We start from the raw sequence: 21,830 nt of genomic DNA on the forward strand, positions 1-21,830 counted from the left end.
ACCTCTGTCACCCTTCGGATTCAGATTCCCTAACCCATGTGCTTATACACTCTCCTTTCCTAGGAAGTCCAAGGCTGGCCAGAGCAGTGGGTAAAGGCATCTGCTGCTAACCCTGGCAACCTCCTCTATGCTCAGAACCTGTGTGGCAGAAGGAAAGAATTGACTCCCAAAAGTGGTCTTCTCACCTCCACACTTGGGTCACATCATGTTCATGGAATGAACACGCCCCACCACACACACACACACACATCCACACACTAAATCTACATATATGAAAAGGCTACATACTTTGCTACCAATGAAATCCAAAGAAAACAAATGCCCTTTTGCAATCGTATAGCCTGTCTCTCCCTAAAGCCACCCATGTGTATGAAATTAACACTCTGGGAACTTGGGTGGGCTCAGACCTTCTTAAAAATTGGTTTGAAGACAAGAATCTTGCATTTTTTTTAAACTGGACTAACTACTTTTAAGAGTTGAAATTTCTAGTCTACCAAATAACTAGAATCTTATCTTAAACGAGGGCACTGTGTGTGTTTCTGCCTCCCCCGACCCACCCAAAGCAACCTGAATATAAGAGACAGAAAACAGAAGTTGTAACGTGGCCAGGCAACTTGTGTCATGTCAGAATCATACGCAATTATATTACATGTGGCATCGCCAGAGTGAGGGCTCTCTCAAGTGTTCAAGAATCTCCATATTTGGTCATCTAAGTTAGAGAATCCCTTTGTGCCTGCCAGAGTTTTTTTAGCATTCATATCATAATTGTTAAAACATCTAATCTTAATTAGATGTTCCTTAGAGAAAGAATCGTGTAGTAGACAGTGCTTGAGGTGCAAGGGAAACCACAGTGAACAGGTCAAAGCTCCTTCTCTAAAACGCTGACAAAGAAATGTAAGCAAGCAATTAATTAGAAGGCAGCCCCTGATGTGGGTCGTTTTAACCTAAGCCTTCTTCTTTATAATAATGCAAAGCCAATATACACTCAGCAGATTAGCCCTAAGATATCAGATACACTAGGCCCTTCCATCATGAGGGAAAACCCCATCGTACTGCGTTGGTAAACCAGGATGTTGGGTAGGTTAGACATCACAGATGCACACGAACCTTCTGTAATCTCACCGTAGTGTGGGCGGATGAAGAGGAAGCCCTTCATACATATAGCATGCATCTGTGTATTATGACACGGCTTTAGAAACATCTAGCAGAATCCTAGAGGGAGTGGTTCCAGGGGAAGATTTCTGACATGAAATTTTTGTCTTGGCGAGCATCTCAACAATGAAGAATGCTTAGGGATTCTAAGGCAAAAGGGAGGCAGGGCAGACTATAAGAAGGAAGGACCCGGCAGACCATGCTGGGAAACAGGAGGTGGCAGACACTTCAAGGAGTTCTGCTCCGGAACATCTCCCTGGGTAAGGAACTGTGCCCCAAAAGATGTCAATCCACTCATGACGGTGTATGTCATGAAGGAAGATTACCCATAAGCTGAGGTTACACATGGACAGGCGAATGCACAGCTTCTGCTGAATACTACACTTCAAACTTCATAATCTCTGATACAAAATACTAGATATTTTTTAATGATGGAGTTTCAATACATATGCCAGACTGGCCTGAAACATAATTTTTGAAGTTCAGGCTCCCAGGTGTTGGTATTTTAGGGATATGGTACACTCGTTTTAAATATTACAATCCTTAGGATGCCGTCATGCTTTTCGACTGGGAATGCCTCCATTTAACGAACAGGTTATTACATCTGTATCCTTTATACATGTATCCTTTCTAAAGGAAAAAATTAGTATTATGTTCTAACCGTGATCTCCCAGCAAGCACCAGTGACCCAAGGTTGTAATGCCACTCCCCTCTGGAAGCTGAGGTGGGAATATCACAAGGACCAGACTAGATAGGGCTATAGCATGAGTTCAAGTCTAGCCTGCAGAGTGAAAGACTAATAGAGAGTCAAAAGAAGGGGAGGAATGCAGACTAGGGGTGGGACACTTGTAGAACACGGAGATGCTGTGTTCAGTCCCTCAGACTACACGCCAAAGAGAACGTGACTGCTCAGAAGAATATAATCCAGTCTCTGGGTGTGTGCATTTTATACGAATATAATAAAAATGCTAAAAGCATAAACTAATACACTAAGAGAAGTCAGAGAAACTCTGCAGTGTTTCCCTTCTTTTTTGCATGCTTTGTTAGCTAAACACTTTAACTTGTCTTTTCTGCACCCTGTGAACACATCCACACACATTTGTGTGCGTACACACCTGCTCAGGCACAAGCCATGGGATCCCAGTCTAGACTGAGGGACACTTTCAGGGGGACTGGTGGGTCCACAGACTTAACTCAGCTCATCGTTGGGTGACAGACGTCTTTCCCAGCTTTATCACTTCTCCAGTCCCTTCGAACCTTCTAACAACCAGAGGTCTTTATGTTTGTTTAAAACATAATTATGTTTTATTTGTCACAATCTTTCCATGGTTAAAAGCTCAGGGAATCCCACAGCAATCTGCAGTCAGACAGTTGGGGCAACTGTGTCCTTGGTTCTGGCCTAAAGTTATTATAATAACCTCTGGCCCCAACGATTTTGTCAGTTTCCCTATCTCCTTGTTATCTGGTGTAGCGCCTTTTATCCCTTTGCTTCTTCTGGCACTAACTCCCTGTCTGACCACAGGCAAGATGCAAAATCAGGGCGCCTATCCTTTGAGGTTTTAAGGAATGTCCTGCTACTTCGTCTAGGAAAAAGAAAATGCCAGAAGGTCAGAAGCATGACAAAGTGTAAGGGGGAAAATATGTCTTTTTGCATGAACTCTAAACTGTGGAGAGTTGAGGTCTGTTCTTAGCAAACACGGGAAATCAAGCAGCACTGGGGTCCAGGGTGGGAAGAGGGGTTGTGAAAATAAACTTTATGTATTGAGCAAATGTTAAGTGGAGGTAGCTGCCAGGAAGAGCAAAGTTCACAATATTTAACATCTTTTCCCAACCAACAGACATTACACATTGCAAGTGTCTGTACAGCTCTGTTGTCTGGTGTGTGTGTGTTTGTGTGAACCTGCTCGCATCCTCAGGAGGGTCAAGCAGCCTCGGTACAGGAAGCAGCATGGACCTCAGCACTGTGGACTGAGAACAGGGGATTCACACTTTGGCTCTCCTCAGTTAACCTCATAGATGGAACCTTGCCACTCGTGTTGAAGTGTCTCTGAGCCTCAACACCCGAAAGTGAGGAGAGGAACTGCATGTACTTTTCCCAGCTTTAATCCAACCATCTCCTCTTCCGCACCCCTCAGCTCAGTCCACCAAGGCAGGATACCTAATATTAACCAGTACTTTGCCCCTATGTATAAGGCCGATACTTAGGCCGAGCCATCAAATTATCTTGCTGCATTTCCACTGATCAACAAACACAGTAAAGTTTAACAAAGCAAACATGAAAGTTCAGTATTCTTTCTTTTAGTAGCAATATGAATAATTGCCTTTTATAATGTTTGGGACATATAAGTCATTCTTAGAAAGTGTAAGATATTAAATGGTATGTTAAATTTTATTGACAACTTGGATTGAAAATTATTTCTAATGGTTTAAATGAAATAGCAGCTAAAATCAATTCATGTTCTACTCTCTGTAGAAGACTTCCTTGGATGGTGAAGTCTAATCTACTTGCCATGACAACACTAATCTGACACCGTAAGTTGGTAGGCACATTAAATCAAGACACAGCTGGTGTACTTGGTCATGTCTGTAACTCCAACATTCAGGGGGGCAGAGGCAGGACAAACAGAAGGTCCAAAGCCACAGTGTTCTTTACAGTGAATCCCAGGCCAGCCTGAATTACAGTGGGACTGTATCAAAATCAATTTTAAAAATAAATAAATGAATAAAAATCCAAAAAGAATATTTTAATTTTAAACACCTGATCTTCATGTCAGGTTGGGAAGTGGACAATAACTGTGGGTCTCCAACATGGATAATGAAAGCAGTATATTTTTGAGAAAAATTTCTGCCCCACAACACAAATATACCGACCTATTATCCGGTATTAAATGATTTTGTATTTGTTCAGAGAAAACAAGGCAATCACAGAGCTCTACCAATTTTCTTTCCATATTATGCACACAAGCTCCCGATATTTAAATAGGCACGACAGAAAAACACTACCGTCTAATAGAATGACATAGCAAAGGAAACACTTCTCACTTTAAAAGTAGTTATGGTACTTGTTCCTACAGGGAAAACTGATGTTATCTTAATTAGTTAATTGTTCATCCCAACACCTTAGACGTGATCCTGGAGACATTCATAACTTCGCCACCTCCAGCTACTGAAGTCTAGCTCAGGAAGGGTTAATAAAAAAATCTTAACTGCAGTATCTAACAGATGTAAGAGATTAAAGTCATAGTGTGCCCCTCCTAGTACAGACACTGAGACCACAAGTGTCTTACCAGAAACTGGAGAACCTGGAAAGCTAAGGCAGGAGGACTACCTTGAGTTGTAGGCCAGGCTAGGCTACAGAAAGACACACACACACACACACACACACACACACACACACACACACCCCTACCAAACTCAAAGAAAAGCCCACTTGGGGTGTTCCTGTCCCCACAATCCACTAAAGGAAGGTGACAACTGACTCCACCTGACTGCCTAGGAATGATTTCAATTGTCACAAAGAATGTTTTAGCCCTTATAGTTATCCAAGAGGACATCAGTCAAATGATAATGTCCTTTGGATATTAAGTGTAAGAGCAGCGTTAATTTAATCAAACATCCTCTAATTTAATTTGATCCATAATTACAAAAATGATGGCACTCTCAGAAATTAGGAAATAATATAATTTATTCTTTCCCCAAAAGGCAATGAAGCTTAATAATTCACTGATACATGCTCAACCAGTCCATCAACGTTAGGTCAATCTTGGGCCCGAGGGTGACTTTATTTGGATATAGGATAACCATTCCAAAATTTTATTTTGAGATAAATGAAGCACCATAAATTCTAAGTATTTTAAAGGTACACGTAATTATTAAACTTTTAAAGAAATATTTACGGAGCAGAGCTTCTTTGCAATTTTTATATTCATAAATGTTTCCATTAGCTAAGAGATATTTTGGAATGTGGTCAAGCTATTTGAATGTCGACTCCTAATAACAGAACTAGACTGAGGAGCCTCCACAGACGAAGTCAGTAGCCGCAGCTCTTCTAAGGCAGCATAAAGAAAACCCAAACCACAAAAATGAAGAGAGCAAGGTGTGTTTACACAGAAACTTTTGATGCAAATTCTACTTCCTCGGTTCAAAATTGGCTTTGCGTTGCATTGAAGCCCTGACAATCTACTACTAAAATATGCATCTCTCATTCTTCCCTCAAAGAAAAAGCCATCCACTCCAGCTACATACATAACTCTCCAAAATCTTTTCTACAACTAAATGCGAAAACCAAAATAGCCACTCCTTTGCGGAGGAAAAAAAAAAAAGAAAACGTCTGGAGAACTGGGAGACCACATGTTTATGCCAACCTTCAGGAAAATGGAAACACACACACTGGCAGAATAACCACTGGCGATCAAACTATTTTGTGGCATTTTATGTCTTTCACGTATTCTACTCCATGCTCAATATACCAATTTTGCACCGAGTCGCCTGTGTCAAATCCAGAACGCCTAAACAGCAATCTACTCCTGAAGCAGAACAGTTTCTTAGTATGAAGAGTTCTGCTCATCCTCTGTAGCTTAGCTTTAGAAAGGAAGAAAAAACTTCAAACATATTTATTTTCCCTCTGCTATAGAAAAGGAATGCAGCTAGATAGCAGTCCAAAGATTTAAACAAACAAGCAAAATACCCAAACACGGAAGACGCTAGAACAAAGGAAACACAGCCGTGTGAACAGGAAATGAAGCAACTCTATACACATAAATACCTTTTGGGGCCGCCAACGTAGGTGAAAGTAAAGGTGGAGTCTGAGTATCTGAAATCTGAAACGGAAAGTCTTGTTATAAGCCACCCCGATGGACTGTTTTTAACCCCAATTCTGTCTTGAACTTGCTATTTCATGTGAGCCCAGGAGGCCTGATGGGGAGGGAAGCAAAGGCTGGAAAACTAGGGTCGGCCAGCAGGGCGGTGCAGAAGGGGATGCGGAGCACCCCGCGGGGTGCAGCGGGAGGCCGCCCCCCGCAACAAGTGCCGGGTGCCATGGCAACAGCGGGAATTTCCCAGCCAGGCAGCCGGAAGCAGCCCCTGCCAGGCTTCGGGCTGCGAAGCCCAAACTGCCCTCGGCCTTGGAGGTGGGGGGGTAAAGATGGACGCAAAGCGACCCCCAGGCTGGGCCTGCGTAGCTCAGGAACCCCGGGAATCCATCCCTTCCCCGGGGCGGTGTCCTGCGCGCTCGCCCAGGAGCGGGTGCAGCCGAGGGGGCGGGAGCTCGGCCCTGCGTTGCCTTCTCCGGGGGCCTCGGCGCCTGGCGGGAGCAGCGCCGCGCAGCGCAGCGCAGCCGGTCCCTTCCCGGCCGCCGCCGCTCGGCCGATGGCGCAAAGCCGCCGGGCTTTAGCCTGCTCTGTTCAGCCGCGGCTGCCGGAATCGGGAGGCAAAGCTCGGATGCTCCGGCCACCACCGATGGCTGGAATCCAGCGCCCGGCCCTTCGCTCTGATCGCGCGGGTCCTGCACCCGGAGACTGCCCTGGCCTGGTGGGTTGGTTTTTTTTTTTTGGGGGGGGGGGTAGGCTCGTGCCCATCTCCCCATGGGGGTCCAGCTCATGCCGCTGCAGCTGTTTCCAAATGCACCCGGAACGGGGACTTGCCGCCCCACACCCCCAGCTACACGCGTCTCGGTCAGAAATCTGGGCACTGGGGTGGTCAGATGGGAGACTGGCTCCAGGTCCCAGGATCCGAGAGGCAAGAACTCACCTGCAAACAGGCAGTCTTTCTCTGCTCTGGACTTCTGGATCACGACGTCGATATCCTTCTGAATTCTCTCTTGCCTTGAACACATCCCCATTAAATAAATCCCTGGAAAAGAAGCAGCCGCTATTTCCACCCCACCCCACCCCCCTCGCACGCTTCCAGCTTTCGTAAATATTCAGTTAAAAATGAAACCTCTGGCCGAGGCAGGGGCTGAAGGCGAAGTGGTTTCGGAAGTGATCCCGGGTGAGAGAGGAGGAGGAGGAGGTGGAGGAGGAGGAGGAGGAGGGGGGGGAGGTCGGCTTTGCATTCCCAGATGTGACCGCCCAGCTGCTGCTCGCCGCTGCTGGATTCCAATTTCCTCCCGTTCTGACAATGGATGGTGATGACACCGAGTCTCACTTTCTCCCTCCCCCGCCCGGACTGACGGCCGTAGGGAACCGAGGGGCCCGAAGGGGGCCGGGGACCGCTGGAGAGCGATCGGCAGCCGTGGAGCGGCAGGCGCCGGCGAGGGGCGAGCCCCGCTCCGACTCACGCGCGCACACCCCTCGCGGCCCGCACGCCGGCCTTCCCACACCCGCGCACACTCGCGCCCGCGGGCGGCGGCCGTGCCCAGGCTGCTGCAGCGCCGCCCGCCAGCCGCAGACCCTCCCGCACCCGCCGCGGGTCACCGGGCCCGGCTGCGCGCCGCTGGGGCTTTAATAGTATCCGCCATCCGCGCAGGCTGGATTTCCCCACCCCCGACTGCCACTCGCGCCGGGAGCTGAGTGACAGTGTAGGTAGTGAAGACTCCCTGGAGCTCCCAGCCTCTCCCGCACCACCACCCCCCCTTTCCACCACTTTTATGAATTCGACTCCACTTTCAGAAGGAATTATGAGTCATATGGAAACCCAAGCCGGAGTGGCTGGGAGGGAGAAAGGGGAAAAGAAAAAACCTTTACGAATTAAAAATAAATAAAGTGAACAAGTCGTTCCTTGTAATCACATCAAGCAAAGGGAGAAAGCATGGAGATCACCCCAGGACTCTCCCATTTGCTTAATGCCTTGATTTTTGGTGGTGGTGGTAGTAGTAGTGAGGGTTGTTTTCTTTTGCTTTTGCTTCTTGGTTTTTGTTGCTCCGAGGTTGAAGTTTGACCTCTTTGAGGAGCTCTTTAGAAAATGAAGCTCTTTCTGAGAGACTCCCAAAACTCCCATGTTCTTCCCCTTCCCCACAGCTCTGTTCATAAGAAATTGGCCCAAGGGGACTCCCTAGGTGAGGGATACTTGGCTTGGGACTTACTTTTCAAAAGCCACTCTTCTGTGGACTAAGTCGAGGGAAAGTTTCCGGCCCTGTTACCTTGAGCTGGAAAACCATACTGCTGAGATCCTCTCCTTTACTGAACCTGAACCAAGTTCCACCAAGTACTTTTCTTTAGCATCTTTACGAAGAAGTTTCCCCTGGCACACCATAGGTGTACTGTTCTGCATTCTAAGACCAACCAGTGTCTGGACTATAGGAGGTGTTATCAATCATGTGGTCGGAACCTTTTGATCTTCCGGGATAGGAACAGTGAGTGAGTAGGGGAAGTTTTTCCTGTGCTAGCAAGCCTGAGTGAGTGCCTGGGGGGGCCTGAGGACTGGGCAGATAAACCTAGAGGAGTATTATATAATTTCAAACCCTTTACAGTGCAGAGACTTATTTCGGGAGACACTGTGGGGAGAAGGACTTATCGTGGGGTTGGAGGCTTACAGTATAACTCCAGCCTTTTAAACACTGTGTTCTCACACTTGTCCTCTTGTCATCCTCAGTTTCCCACAGCCCTTAGTGACAACAGAAGACAGCATAGCCTCCCACAGCAGTTAGGTGGGGCTTTCCAGGGTTAAAGCTCGCCTCATAGGCCTTGGACACAGTGATCCTTAGCCTGACTACAGTGACAAGTGGCACTCATTGGAGGCCTACAGTTGCTCAGATCCATATCCCTTGAAACTTGACCACACTCAGGAGCTCATCCACAGACCACCCAAGGTCTTCAGTTTCCCTTCCCTGTCTGGCTTGGAAGGACTTCACTGAAGGTTAATGTTGTCATAAAGTGAGCCAAAAAAAAAAAAAAAACTGATTTTATAGCCAAGGGGTAAAACCACTGATAATAGCATATAAACCAATCCTGGCAGGTCCTCATACAGGACCATGTGGGCACCAATCACAGGCCCGATGGATCACTAGGGAAACTAGTCTCCATTTGGTAGTGGGTAGAGAAGGCTTCAAGGTTACCTAGAGTTTACCAAGGCACGCGGTGGCAAAAGATCCAGTGCTAGCAATTGGAAGCCTCAGCTCTGAGACAGCGAGGTGAAAAGTTGGAAGTTATGCTTCAGTAGCTGACTTGCTTCTTCCGTCCCAGAGTCAAGAAGCAGTGGTGGTTGCAGTAAAGCTTCCTAAAGGCTTCAGAGGAGTGTTCTTACATACTACTCATGCTCCAGATCGGACTTTCTTTTTTCTTTTGTCTGACTTCTTTTTTAAAAAGACAGGACCTCCCTATGTATCCCTGACTAGCCTGGAAACTCACTTTGTAGGCCAGACTAAGCCACCACGCCCAACTCCTGTGGTTTTGGGGTTTTGTTGTTGTTGTTTCCTTTTTAATTTCTCTTTTTTATTTTCTCTGCCTTTGTTTGTTTGGTTTGGTTTGGTTTAAAGCTAAACTCGCTTTGGCCGTGCCCCTTGAGGTGTGATACGTTTAAACATCTGGAACAGGATGTAGCAAAGCCAGCATCTATTCCAAATAATTTTTTTTATAAAATCTGTATCAAAAGCATAGTGATGTGGTCTAGACTTAAATGAGATAATTCACACTTTGGCCTGCATCCAGGATCACCTCTTTACCTTGCCCTTTCTCTGCCTCCTTGTTTTAGTTTTTATTTTGTGCACCTGTACCTGTTCGGAGGCCAGAAGGTGCCATTGCCACCCTTGGAGCTGGAGCTCCAGGCTGTTGGGAGTCACCTGGTGTAGGTGCTGGGAGCTGAAGTCTGGTCCTCTCAAAGAGCAATGCTCACTCTTAAGCTCGGAGCCATCGCTCTAGCCCCCTTTCAGTGTGCTCTGTCCTCTTCAGGTCTTTAAGGTCTTTTTCCTCCTTGGATAGGTCTCTCCCTAGGTTATAACCAGGCTAGATTGAAACTCTCAGCCATGCCCCGCCTCAGCCTTCCAAGTGCTAGTATTTACAGACCAGCACTACCCCACCAGCCTCTCCTTCTTCTTTCTGCTGTTTGTTTTATGGACACTGTGTTTACTAAGCAAGTACTCTATCCCTAAATTATAACATCACTTGTTTTCGATTCCAAAAAGCCTCAATGTTCTTATCCAAAGAAGAAAGGCTCCTGTCCCTTAACAGTTGCAGGAGAGAAGTGAGATGAATCTATACATGCAGAAATAACATGATTTAGTAGAAATGTATTCATCGCTCCTATGTACAACCGAATAATTCCTCATTTTCCTACCAGCGCACAGAGTGATTTTTTTCAACCATATCATTTGGGTGAATCTGCTACAAGTAACTTGTAATTCCCAGAACAGAGATACTCTCTAGTTCGAAACGGTGAGGCCCATGTGTCTGCCACTATCTGGAAATCCTGAAAGTAGACTGAGGGAGCCGCGGGGCAAGCACCTGTCTCAATGCATTGCCCACCCACTTCCTGGGAGTTACAGTGTAGCCTTGCCTTCCAGAAGTCTCATTCTGAGGCATCGTATGTGTCAGGAGCCATCAGGTTGCATGGTAGACCTCTGACTGGAACCAGAAATGAGTAGATGGGATTTGTTGGCTCAAGGAGTCGGGAAGCATACATGGGCGACATACCGGATTAAAGAAGAATAAGAGAAACCAGGCCCTTCAGGAACTGAACTGGAAGTTGGGTTTCATCAGGACTCCCTTCCTATTTCTGTTTCTCAACATCATTTCTTTTAAATAATGAGGAACTGTTTTCTCTGCTCATTTCACACAGGTACCATTTGAACACAGTGGGGAAGGATTGATCTGCCCACTTCAAGTCAAGGGCCCATCTCCTGGACAGGCAGCCAACGTTGGGTAGCAGATGAAGGGACAGTGATGATGTATGCTAAATCTAGAGTCTAGTGCCCATTCACGTGCTTAGAGGCCATGTGCATGTAGGGACAGTATAACACAACACCGATGCTAGTCTGAAAAAAAAAGTCATCTCAGCCAGGTATGGAGTTGCTTGTTAGCATTGGCAGGTTGCAGTTGAAGACATGCAAGCTTGAGGCTTGGCTGGGTGGAGCCAGCCTGGGCTACGTGTTGAGTTCCAGGCCAGCCTGGCTAGAGAGTGAGAACCTGATTCTAAATAATCAACAACCACCTAGCTACAAAAAGACAAAATCAAAATGACGTGGCAAGCCAGCTGACTCTATTTCTCAGGACCGCACCTAGGATAATACGAGTCTATGGGAAGTGAATCATAGCAAAGAAATAATGTCTTCAATATGCCTGGTTTGATCACAGCGTGACACTTCCAGGGACAGACTGTCCGTTAACTGGTGCGTGTCCTTTGGGCTTGCCCCAGTAACAGTGCCTAATACATTTACTATTTGGCTTCCTTTTTTAAGAGGCTCTGAGCCTGAGTGATTTGCTCCGTTCAACAGCCTTTCTGCTCTATTTCAGCCGACGTGTGAAACGCGGCCCACGTTCAGCAAATATTTGTTAAGAGATGGGGGATTGTAGCATTCCATGGAGCGAAATGGGAACAGAAGAGCATAGAGTTTGGAGTGGTGAAGACAAATTCTGGAATGCTGGAGACGCGGAGTGTAGAAAGGAAACAGGAGTAGAGACAGTGCAGAACGGTGTTGCAAGGAGTGGAATAATTCGGATGCAGTGTGGCGTTGCGTTTGGCACCGCCGAACTTTCAAATCCACCTGTGCACTTCTTTTCCAACCCCATATTCAGGGATTTCGTATTAGCTCCTTGAAATTAGCTATGGTCAGGATATTCCACCACAGAGGTTGGAATCACCACATGGTGGATCTTTTTCCTTTTCACCAGAAAGTTGAATATTAATCATTTGTCGTGCAACTACGTGGAAACGTGAGAGGAACAGGGCTTTGGCTACCAATGATCCATAGAATGTAGAACCCCAGGAACAAAGAGATTAAAGATGGCTGCAAGTTCAATGCAAATAGATTCTATAGAGAGGGTTCCAGGCCAGCCCAAACTGCAAACCCGGACTGTACACACCTACTTCTATTCCATAGAAATATTGTGAAAGAGAAAATGCATAATAAAACTTGCTCAATCCCTGCAGGCTTTGCATGGCAAAATTGGCAGAAGGTGGCATGAACAACTGTCCTATATTAGAGGCTTGCAGTTCTAAGGAAGTTATAGTCTGTCCAAGGATATCAATCTTAGCCTACATCATAGGCTGGCACTGTGCCTGGCCCGATCTCAACTGCATTCCGACAGTACCAGGTGTGTCCACGGCAGTGGTATAGCTTTAAATCCAAGCCAGTAGTTCATCTATCCCACATGGTACAAATCTACTTCCTCATGCCACTTGGCACATCAGCCTCCTGAAATGTTGACATTAGCAAACTTCCAACAAAAAGGTTGCCAACCCTAACATATTTTTCTTTACTGTCTAGGTTGTTTTAGGTGCGGGGCTGCCTAATAGCAGAAGTATAAACTAGACAGGATTTTATATTGTCTCCCAATCTATCTCTCTCACACACATTCTCTCCCTCTCTTGCGCTCTCTCTCTCTCTCTCTCTCTCTCTCTCTCTCTCTCTCTCTCTCTCTGTGATATATATATATATATATATATCTGTGGTATATATACATATATATATATATATATATATATAGAGAGAGAGAGAGAGAGGAGAGACAGAGACATACAGACAGACAAATAGAAAGACAGGCAAACAGAAAGAGACAGAAAGAGATAGAGAGACAGACAGACAGACACACACACATACACACACACACACACACACACACACACAGAGAGAGAGAGAGAGAGAGAGAGAGAGAGAGAGAGAGTTTATTGATGAAAGAAAAGACAGGGATCCAAGTTGCTGCCAGGCATGGTAACCTAAATTTGATCTACAGAACCTTCATGAAAGATATCGAGAACTGGCTCCTGTAAGTTGTCCTTTGACTGGACATGCATATTCCCTGCCCCCCCTTCCCCCCTCTCTCCCTCTCTCCCTCTCTCCCCTTGTCTGTCTATGTCTCTGTGTGTCTGAAAAAGAAAGAAGGAAGAATAGTTGATGACGTGTATCAGTTGGTAGACACTGACCAATGCTGCAGTTCCAGTGTGTGACACACAGAAGCACGTAACTCGGAATTTCAAGGCTATCCTCAGCTACAAGCAAGTTTGAAGCTAGCCTGAGGTACTGAAACCTTGCCTCAAAAACAGCAAAGAGAAAATGAGGAGGGGAGAGACTGGGAGTATAACTTAGTGGTTGAAATAAGGTAAAAACAACAAAGGTTGGGTTATGAAATATGTTAGGATTAAAGTTATTGTAAACACTGGGTATGAGATAACCAAACTGACTAGATAAGGGAAATGGCAAGGCTCTGAGCCAATGTTGGTAGGCTGACTGGTTCCTGCCCCTTGAGGAACACACACAAGCATTGTTGTTTTCCTTATAATTCGAATTTAATCCTAATTATAATCCTTTGTTTCCTAATCAAGCCAACTGTAACCAACTAACCTTCACTTCTGAAAAGCCTCCCCCTATTTCAGGAAAGAGAATTACTCAGATCACACCACAGACAAGACGTATTAGAGATAACCATAACAACAGTGGCTACACATTGGGGCCTGTGGTAGGAGTTAGCTCCATGGCAAAACTACACACGAGTCACATAAATACAAAATCAAAAAGTATAGGGTAATTAACAATTGGTAGACCCCACCGTGGGTTAAGTTGGGGAGACAACATTAATGTACACATGACTAGCAATGCCAGTCTACAGTAATGGCCAGCAGGTAGCCATGATCGACAGGCATTAAAGACAAATCCAAAATGGACAGGGAGGGTCTTGGAGGCATGACCAATCCCCTACTTGAACATGAAGAGTACCTTATCTTTGTGACTGGGCCTGGGGGACATGCATAGATCACGTGGACCTTCATTCCTCTCAACCAGTGTGATGTTCAGAGAATTAACCAATATCAACATAAATTACCCAGTCTTTATCCAAGTTTCTGCCATAAGTCCTATAAAAAGCCCTTAGACAAATAGTGTTGGTTTTTTCCCCGTCTCTTGGGGCCCCTCCACAGCAAGGCTGGCTTTCAGAGCTCTGCTTCCTCAGTATATGCTTAAGCTTTCCCCTGTATGCTTTCTGTTTATAATAAAAACTCCTGTCCCAACACCTCCTTCCTCTACCCTTGAATTTCATGTTTTCAAATTCTCAAGAGCAGAGGCAGCGACTCAGCTGAAGATCTGTGTGACCTTGATTGGGATGTGCCCTAACTCCAGAGTTGCCCATGCCTCAGATGACCCTTCCTTCTCAAGGATAAGCACACTCACCTGTGCACAAGTGCATGCATGCACACACACACACACATGAACACACCCTGGTTTCAGTAGAGAAGCAAGCATGTGAGAAGTTCTGTGCTGGAAAAACTTGCCTTTGAGCAGGAAGCATTGCCTCTGAAAAGTCAGCTTTATTTTTTTTTCCAGTTTGCTCAGGTAGAAACGGTAGAATGTTACCTGCAGCAGCAACAGAGCCTCTGTATGAACCAAGGAAGACTTAGGAGCATTCTCTTCAGAGTAATGTCGTTGTGCAAGTTTCATTATTGTGAAAGTGTAGATACTCCACTGACCAGATCCTACAAAGTTGTTTGGCATCAGAGCAGTCCAAGTGCCTGCTTCCTCTTTCCCTGGTTTCAGATACCTAACAGCAGCTTGTCCAAAGCCTGACTTTCTCGCTATCTTTGGCCTTTCCGTTTTCCTGTGTAGAGAATACCTCATATTTAAATGTCTTGCTCCAAATGGTTTTCTTGAGGCCTACCTTAAAAACATTATGTATAGTTAGTGTCAGATGACCTTGAATTCCCTGATCCTCCTGCCTTTCTCTCTAATTTGATAAAACCACAGGAGTACCTCACCATGCCTGATCTTTTAACTTCCTCTAGTTTATGAAGGAAGTTGGTAATGAAAGAGAAATTAGAGCTAATATCGTTACTGTCATCACTGACAGAAAAATCAGTTATAGAATAATCTGTTGACATTAAAAGCTATTAAAAACATGGGTTTTCAAAGACTATACATGGGCTGACCCTGGACTCCAACAGCATAAGTAGCAATGAATAGCCTGGTAAGAGCACCAGTGGAAGGGGAAGCCCTTGGTCCTGCCAAGACTGAACCCCCAGTGAACGTGATTGTTGGGGGGAGGGCGGTAATGGGGGGAGGGTGGGGAGGGGACACCCATAAAGAAGGGGGGGGGTTAGGGGGATGTTGGCCTGGAAACCCGGAAGGGGAATAACAATCGAAATGTAAATAAGAAATACTCAAGTTAATAAAGATGGAAAAAAATGGGGTTTTTTGTTGTCATTCCTTCATTTTGTTTTGTTTTGTGTTTTAATGGGGAGAGAACTGAGACAGGATGTCACTTTGTAGAATAGGATGACCCAGAACTCACTATGTTAACTAGGCTGGCTTTGAAATCATGGCGGTCAGGTCTGGAGAGGTAGATCAGTGCTTACGAGTATGTACTGCTCCTACAGAAGACTCAAGCTTGGTTCCCTAGGCCCACATTGGAGGCTCACAACTGCCTGTGATTCCAGCTCTAGAGGATCTGAGGCCCTTTTCTGAACTCTACACGCATATGTAATTGAAAAACAAAAATGTCTTTTAAAAAACAAAATAAAAACCAATCGTGGCCACCTGCTAACCTTAGCCTCCTCGATGCTGTGAGTCGTAAGCCTCATACATCTGCTTCCCCCTCCTCCCCATCAGCTTCTGGAAGTAAATCACTCATTAAAAAAAAAGTCATAAGGGAAATATCTGTGAATGAAAATATAATTACATTGCATCAATAGACCATAATCCCTTCAAAAATTTTATAAAACTATGCTCAGTTATTTAAAAAAAAAAAAACAAAATTGAGTTGAGCAGATTGCACTACTCTTCCCAAGTCTCCCTGACCGTCAGTCTGCGTGAGAGGAAGATGCTGCTCAATTATCCCTTCAGCCTCATAGACAGTGGGGTAGGCATTACAGCCTGGTGAGTCTGGGTATACCCGTGAGTGTACCAAACAGTAAGTTATATGAAGGTACATGAAGATGACAAAGAAGACGTAGAAGAAGAGGAAGAGGAGAGAAGGAGGAAGAGGAGGAGGGAGAAGACAACGAATATACTTCAAGAATGCATTTTGGCTTGATTTGGTATCTTGGACTCCTGCCAATATGAGGAGAAAAACAAGACTTAGTCTATGGGATCCCAGGAGAAAGAGCAAGCTACACAGGGCAAAGTGGGAACCAAGACCAGTCTAGCCAGTCTCAGATCATAGCTGACACTTGAGAGAGGAGGCTGCAACCACCACTGCGTTTAGAAGGGCCTTGTCCCCTAGCACTATTGTAGCAATTGCTGCTGATACCAGCAGTAAAGACAAAAGAAATCAAATGTGGCAGAAAGTCCACAAGACCATGACTGGGACAAACTAGAAAGTCAAGTGTTCTGGAAAGGAAACCCCATAGAGTAATCACTCAAAACAATGTCTCAACACCTTCCTGTTGGCTCTCCTTTTGTCACGCTCAATTTATGTTTAGAAGCCGAAGGGAGAATATTATGAAGTCAGTCTTTATAAAGCCAGATCCTTAAAATCTGAATAGTTGTATGTCATAGTGTGGAGACCATAGCAAACCCCTGAGGGGCTAATCTCTGAGTGTGGATGTTCTAGGTGTTTGTATGTGAGGGGAGGTGTGTGTGTGTGTGTGTGTGTGTGTGTGTGTGTGTGTGTGTGTGTGTGTGTGTGTGTCTGGGTAGCCCTGACTGTAGACCCAGGCTGGACTCAAACTCAGAGATCCACCTGCCTCTGCCTCATGAGTACTGGGATTATAGGGAGCATATTTCTTAAAATGACACATACATTAGATTTTACCGACTTTTTTTTCCTTCTGTTAGAAAGCTTGATTGAACCTCTAGCCTCTGACACACGAGACAAATTCTATTTCACTGAGTTACAGCCCCAGCCCCAGCTGGAAGAATTTTAAAATTTACTTTAAAAGAAGCTAACTGCCCAATTTCCAAATAATCATTTTTTTAAGAAGAAAATGATTAATTTTTCCTCCTGATGAGAATTTCAGAACACAGAAAAAGATAAAAATAAAATTAACACTGTTGCACTCCACTAACTTCAACAGTTATTTTACATTTACTGTATTTTCTCCAACTCAAAAAGGAAATCTGCCAGCTCCTGTGTTTGACGCGCGTCAGACGTGCTTAACTGGTCCAGCGGAAGCTCTGCAAAGCACAAAAGCCAGCTTTCTAGGGAGCAGGGGTCAACAACAGAGAATGCTTCTTCCACATGAGCTACGTCCAATCTCTTGTATCCAGTGGCATTTCAGGGAAATCACTATCTACTGGCAGGTCCAGACACACTGTAACCTCCTGCTAAGGGGGAATCTGATTGGAGTGTAAGTTCGCCCTCCGGAGTAGTTGGGCAACAAACTTGGCAATGCCCAGGAAGGCGGAGGGCAATGACTCAAGGACAGCTCTCTAGGGCCCTGGGTACTGCTTCTTGATTCAAGCCTTTCCTGCAGCCTCTTTTATTTCCCAAGAATCATGAGCTAAACAAACCTCTTTTCTTTTTTTTTTCCCCCAGTGGGATTGGGGGGGAATAGGATCCGCTCATGATTTAACTCTTCGATTTTATAATCTCTCTCCCCTCTCCCCTCCTCCCCTCTCCTTTTCATTTCTAACTTAAAGGATTATAGATTCTTTTTCTTGGTGTGTGTATGTTTTTGTTTAGAATGAGAAGATAGGAAGCGAGTCTAAGAGCAACCCTTCATTTAATACAGCTCCTTGTTTTATGGTGACTTCCAACCATAAAATTATTTCCACTGCTACTTCGTAACTATAATTTTGCTATTTCTGTCGATCATAATGTAAATATCTACTATTTCATAATGTAAATATCTGATATGCAGGATATCTGATATGCCTTCCTCAAAACTGCTTCCAGGCGTCTAGGGTGAGGGTCTTAAAGCCCAGGCCCACAGTGACACACCTACTCCAAAAAGGCCACACTTCCTAATAGTGCCACTTCCTGGGCCAAGCATATACAAACCGTCAAATTTCCGTCCTCTTTAGATAGATATGTTTTTATTGTTTTTAATTATGTGTAGGTGTGCGAGTCTGCATGTAGATATGTACACATAGTTATGTACAAGTACCTTCAAAAGCCAGGTGTCTTTGATCCCCTAGAGCTTGAATCATATATAGCTGTGAGCTACCCAACATGCATTGTGTGAACGTAACTCAGGTCCCCTGGAAGAGCAGCAATCATAGTCTACTGCTGAGCCATCTCTGCAGCCCTTGGTCAAACTTCTCAACTGTATAGGGTTAAAGAGATTGTACGGAAAGATAGGGAAACTTCTACTGCTAAGATTAAGGTTTCATTTTGCTCAACACAATGCGTGGGCTAGACTCCCCCCCCCACCCCTAGGAACAAACCTCGGTAGATGGAGGAGTCTCTGTATCTCTGATGAACTATGAGAGTTTTATGCTGTTGTCTTTGAGATGGATTGTTACTGTACATGCAACAGCTTTGAACTTTTGGTCCTGCTGCCCGCCTCAGCCTCCCAAGGACAGAGATCACAGAGACAGCAACATACCAGGTCGATTGGTGAGTTCTTTTTTTTTTTTTTGATTGGTGAGTTCTAAATGCTAACATACCAGGCCGATTGGTGAGTTCTATTTATAGTGTTGTTTAGTAACCATGAAATGTGAGTGGCATAGTTCAGTGAAGGACACAGCAGCTATATTAAAGGAAGATGCAAGTGAAGGAGCTGAGCCTGAGACTACAGACCTAGGGACAAGAGCCAAGGTGGCATCTGCCTGCCAGACTCAAGGCCTTTCCTGTGTTAGGATTTGATCCACAGTCAAATTTTTAAAAGAGAAACGCCTCTGGGGGGTGGGGGTGGGAGTTTTCGTCAGGGAAATCTGCAAGTTCACACACTTAGATATGATAGACTATAAATTTGTTTACAAGATTCTCTCTCTCTCTCTCTCTCTCTCTCTCTCTCTCTCTCTCTCTCTCTCTCTCTCTCTCTCTCCCTCTCATTTGCTTTTAAAAGAGTCTTACTGTGGAATCCAGGATGTTCTCAAACTCATAATCTTCCTGTCTTAGCCTCCCAAGTGTTGGGGTTTTGTTGTTGTTTTGTTGTTGTTTTGTTTTTAATCTAAATTTGGTCCTGGGGAAGTGGTTCAGTGCAGGACTCAGGTTTGGTTCCACAGCACCTGCACAGCAGCTCAGAACCTGTACTTCAGTTCCAGGGATCTGCTGCTTTTGCACACTCAAGGTTCACACACAGTCAGATCCATACAAATACACATAAAACAAGATAATAAAATGCATTTTACAAAGAAATTTCAAATCTAAATATCAAGAAATGTCACATTCACCATTAAGAAATGAAACAAAAATCTGTAGCAGATTAGATCAGCTTAAAATTCTTCTATTTTTCTTATTTTTTCCTTTGATTGAAAAACAGATTTTTTTTCTCATATAATATATCCTGATTACAGTTTCCCCTCCCTCTATACCTCCCAGTCCCTCCCCTTCCCACCCATCTGGATCCACCCTTTTCTGTCTCTCACTAGAAAACAAACCAGCGTGTAGTGATAATAAGAAAATGAAATATAATAAGATTTTAAAAAACCTAGCACATTGGAATTGGACAAAACAAACAAAAAGGAAAAGGAGAAGGTACAAGAAACAGAGACCCACTAAGGTATTCCACAAAAACACTAAACTGGAGGCAATAGTATAGATGAAAATGATTTATAGGGTAAAAAGAGAGAAGATAGATGATAGATAGATGATAGATAGATAGATAGATAGATAGATAGATAGATAGATGATAGATAGATGATAGATAGATAGATAGATAGATAGATAGATAGATAGATAGATAGATAGAATGGAAGGCAGGAAGAAAGAAAAGAAAAGAAAGGAAGGAAGAAGGAAGGAAGGAAGGAAGGAAGGAAGGAAGGAAGGAAGGAAGGAAGGAAGGGAAGGAGAAAAAGCCCTGACAACACTATGAGACAAAAAACCCACAAAGATGCAGTTGACTTGGTTCTCTGTAGACATCTACTGCTGAGCTTGCAGTCCTCCCTTTAAGAAGTGAGAGACTATCTTGGAGGAAAGTAAGTTTGCATTTGCAAGTGGTTATCAATTGGATATTGCTTCTGAGTTAGGGATGGGGTCATGTGTTCCCTTTCAGCTCTAGGACCCCTACCTAGGACAGGCCCTGTAAATGGTATCAGTCTCTGTGAGTTTATATGTGCATTGCTCCTGCTGTGTTTAGAAGGCCTGGTGCCCTCCGTCCCATCCGGTTTTTAGTCTGCCTCCTCATCACGGGTATGTGGGAAGGCATCGCTGAACCCTTATAGAGGGATTTAATGGAGACATCCCACTTAGGGCTCAGTGTTCCAAGGTCTCTCATTCTGCAGAATGCCTGGCTGCAGCTCTCAGTGTTTGTTCTAGCCTGCTAAAGGAAGAAGCTGCTCTAATGAAGGCTGTACAAGGTATTGATCAATGAGTACAGTAGAATGTCATTAGGAGTCATTTTATTTCTATGTTTCTGTTTGGGGTTTGGGTTTTTTTGGTGTTTTGTTGGTGATGGCGGTTGTTTTGTTTCGTTTATGAAGTGTTTGGTTTTTCCCTAAATTCTGGAGCTAGCCAGTCTCATGTTCTTGGAGACCGGGGCAATGTTCTGGAGTGGGTTCTTTCTCATGGAATGGGCCTCAAGTCAATATTGCTTGGGTTACTCCCACAAGCTTTGCACTGCCTTTGCACTGGCTTTTCTTGCAGGCAGGACACCATTGTAAATCAAAGCATTGAGGCTGGGTTGGGTTTTTTTTTTTTTTTTTTTTTTTTGGCACACAGAGCACCTTCATGTTCCTAAGACCTTAGAATATAGGAGCAAAGGCTCTAGGTAGTCGCCTAGCTTGATTTCCTCATGATCAATGAGTTGTGTAGGCGCTGTCCGCAGCAATGGAGCCTTGCTGACATTTGTAGAGAACATCCTATATCTTTGGCAATAGCTCAGTTTGTTTAAGGTTCTTATAGGAACCTTTAGGCCAACAAACTCAATTAGATATAATTCAATCCTGGTACCAGAAGCTTGTTTGGTGACAAGAATTGGCCAGTTGGGACTCTGACTGCCCTATTATTTGGTGATTTCATTTAGATCATCTATGTATGTATTTTAGGAGTCCCTATTTTATTAGGTTCCCATACTAGTCTTCAAATGGCCTTTAATTTTAGTTCTCTCTCCTATATTCCCTCCTTTGTCCCCTCTTCCTTCCTCTCACCATTTGATACTCCCATTACAGCCCTCCCCCATCCATCCATAGCCTTGTATTCTATTTTCCTAGGGAGATTTATCTATCTCCTCCTAGTCCCTTCCTCTATATCTAACCTCTGGTCCTATGGATTGTAGTTTGGTTACCATTGATTAACTAGCAACCAATATCCACATATAAGCAAATATATATCACTTGTGTCTTTCTGCCTCTGGGTTACCTCAGTCGGAATGATTTCTTTTCTTCTAGTTCCACCCTGCAAGTTTAATGTATACTACTCCGTTGTGTAAATGTATCCCGTTTTCTTTATTCATTCGTTAGTGGAGGGATATCTAGTTGTTTCCAGTTTCTTGCTCTTATGAATAGAGCAGCAAGGAACATGGTTGAGCAAGTGTCTCTGTGGTAGGATGAGGTGCCC

At 44.5% G+C, this 21,830-nt stretch overlaps 1 protein-coding gene across 2 annotated transcripts in view; it reads right to left on the bottom strand.

Annotated features, from left to right (window-relative positions):
* Parp8 (poly (ADP-ribose) polymerase family, member 8) overlaps nucleotides 1-7,545 on the bottom strand; it is a 173,110-nt gene extending 165,565 nt beyond the window's left edge. The window contains exons 1-3 of one of the 2 annotated variants that reach the window (XR_010063588.1): nucleotides 7,090-7,545; nucleotides 6,901-7,002; nucleotides 5,918-5,972 (exon numbers count right to left, since the gene is read on the bottom strand). Coding sequence is in view for 1 of the 2 variants with exons in the window: in NM_001427069.1 (NP_001413998.1) it covers nucleotides 5,918-5,972; nucleotides 6,901-7,002; nucleotides 7,090-7,204 (272 nt within the window). In the remaining variant the exon portion in view is untranslated. The remainder of the gene's footprint in view (nucleotides 1-5,917; nucleotides 5,973-6,900; nucleotides 7,003-7,089) is intronic. The other variant, NM_001427069.1, reaches the window with a different exon arrangement.
* Between the last annotated feature and the right edge of the window lie 14,285 nt (nucleotides 7,546-21,830).

The sequence above is a fragment of the Rattus norvegicus genome, chromosome 2 (assembly GCF_036323735.1).
Source record: "Rattus norvegicus strain BN/NHsdMcwi chromosome 2, GRCr8, whole genome shotgun sequence".
Classification (NCBI taxonomy): Eukaryota; Metazoa; Chordata; class Mammalia; order Rodentia; family Muridae; genus Rattus; species Rattus norvegicus.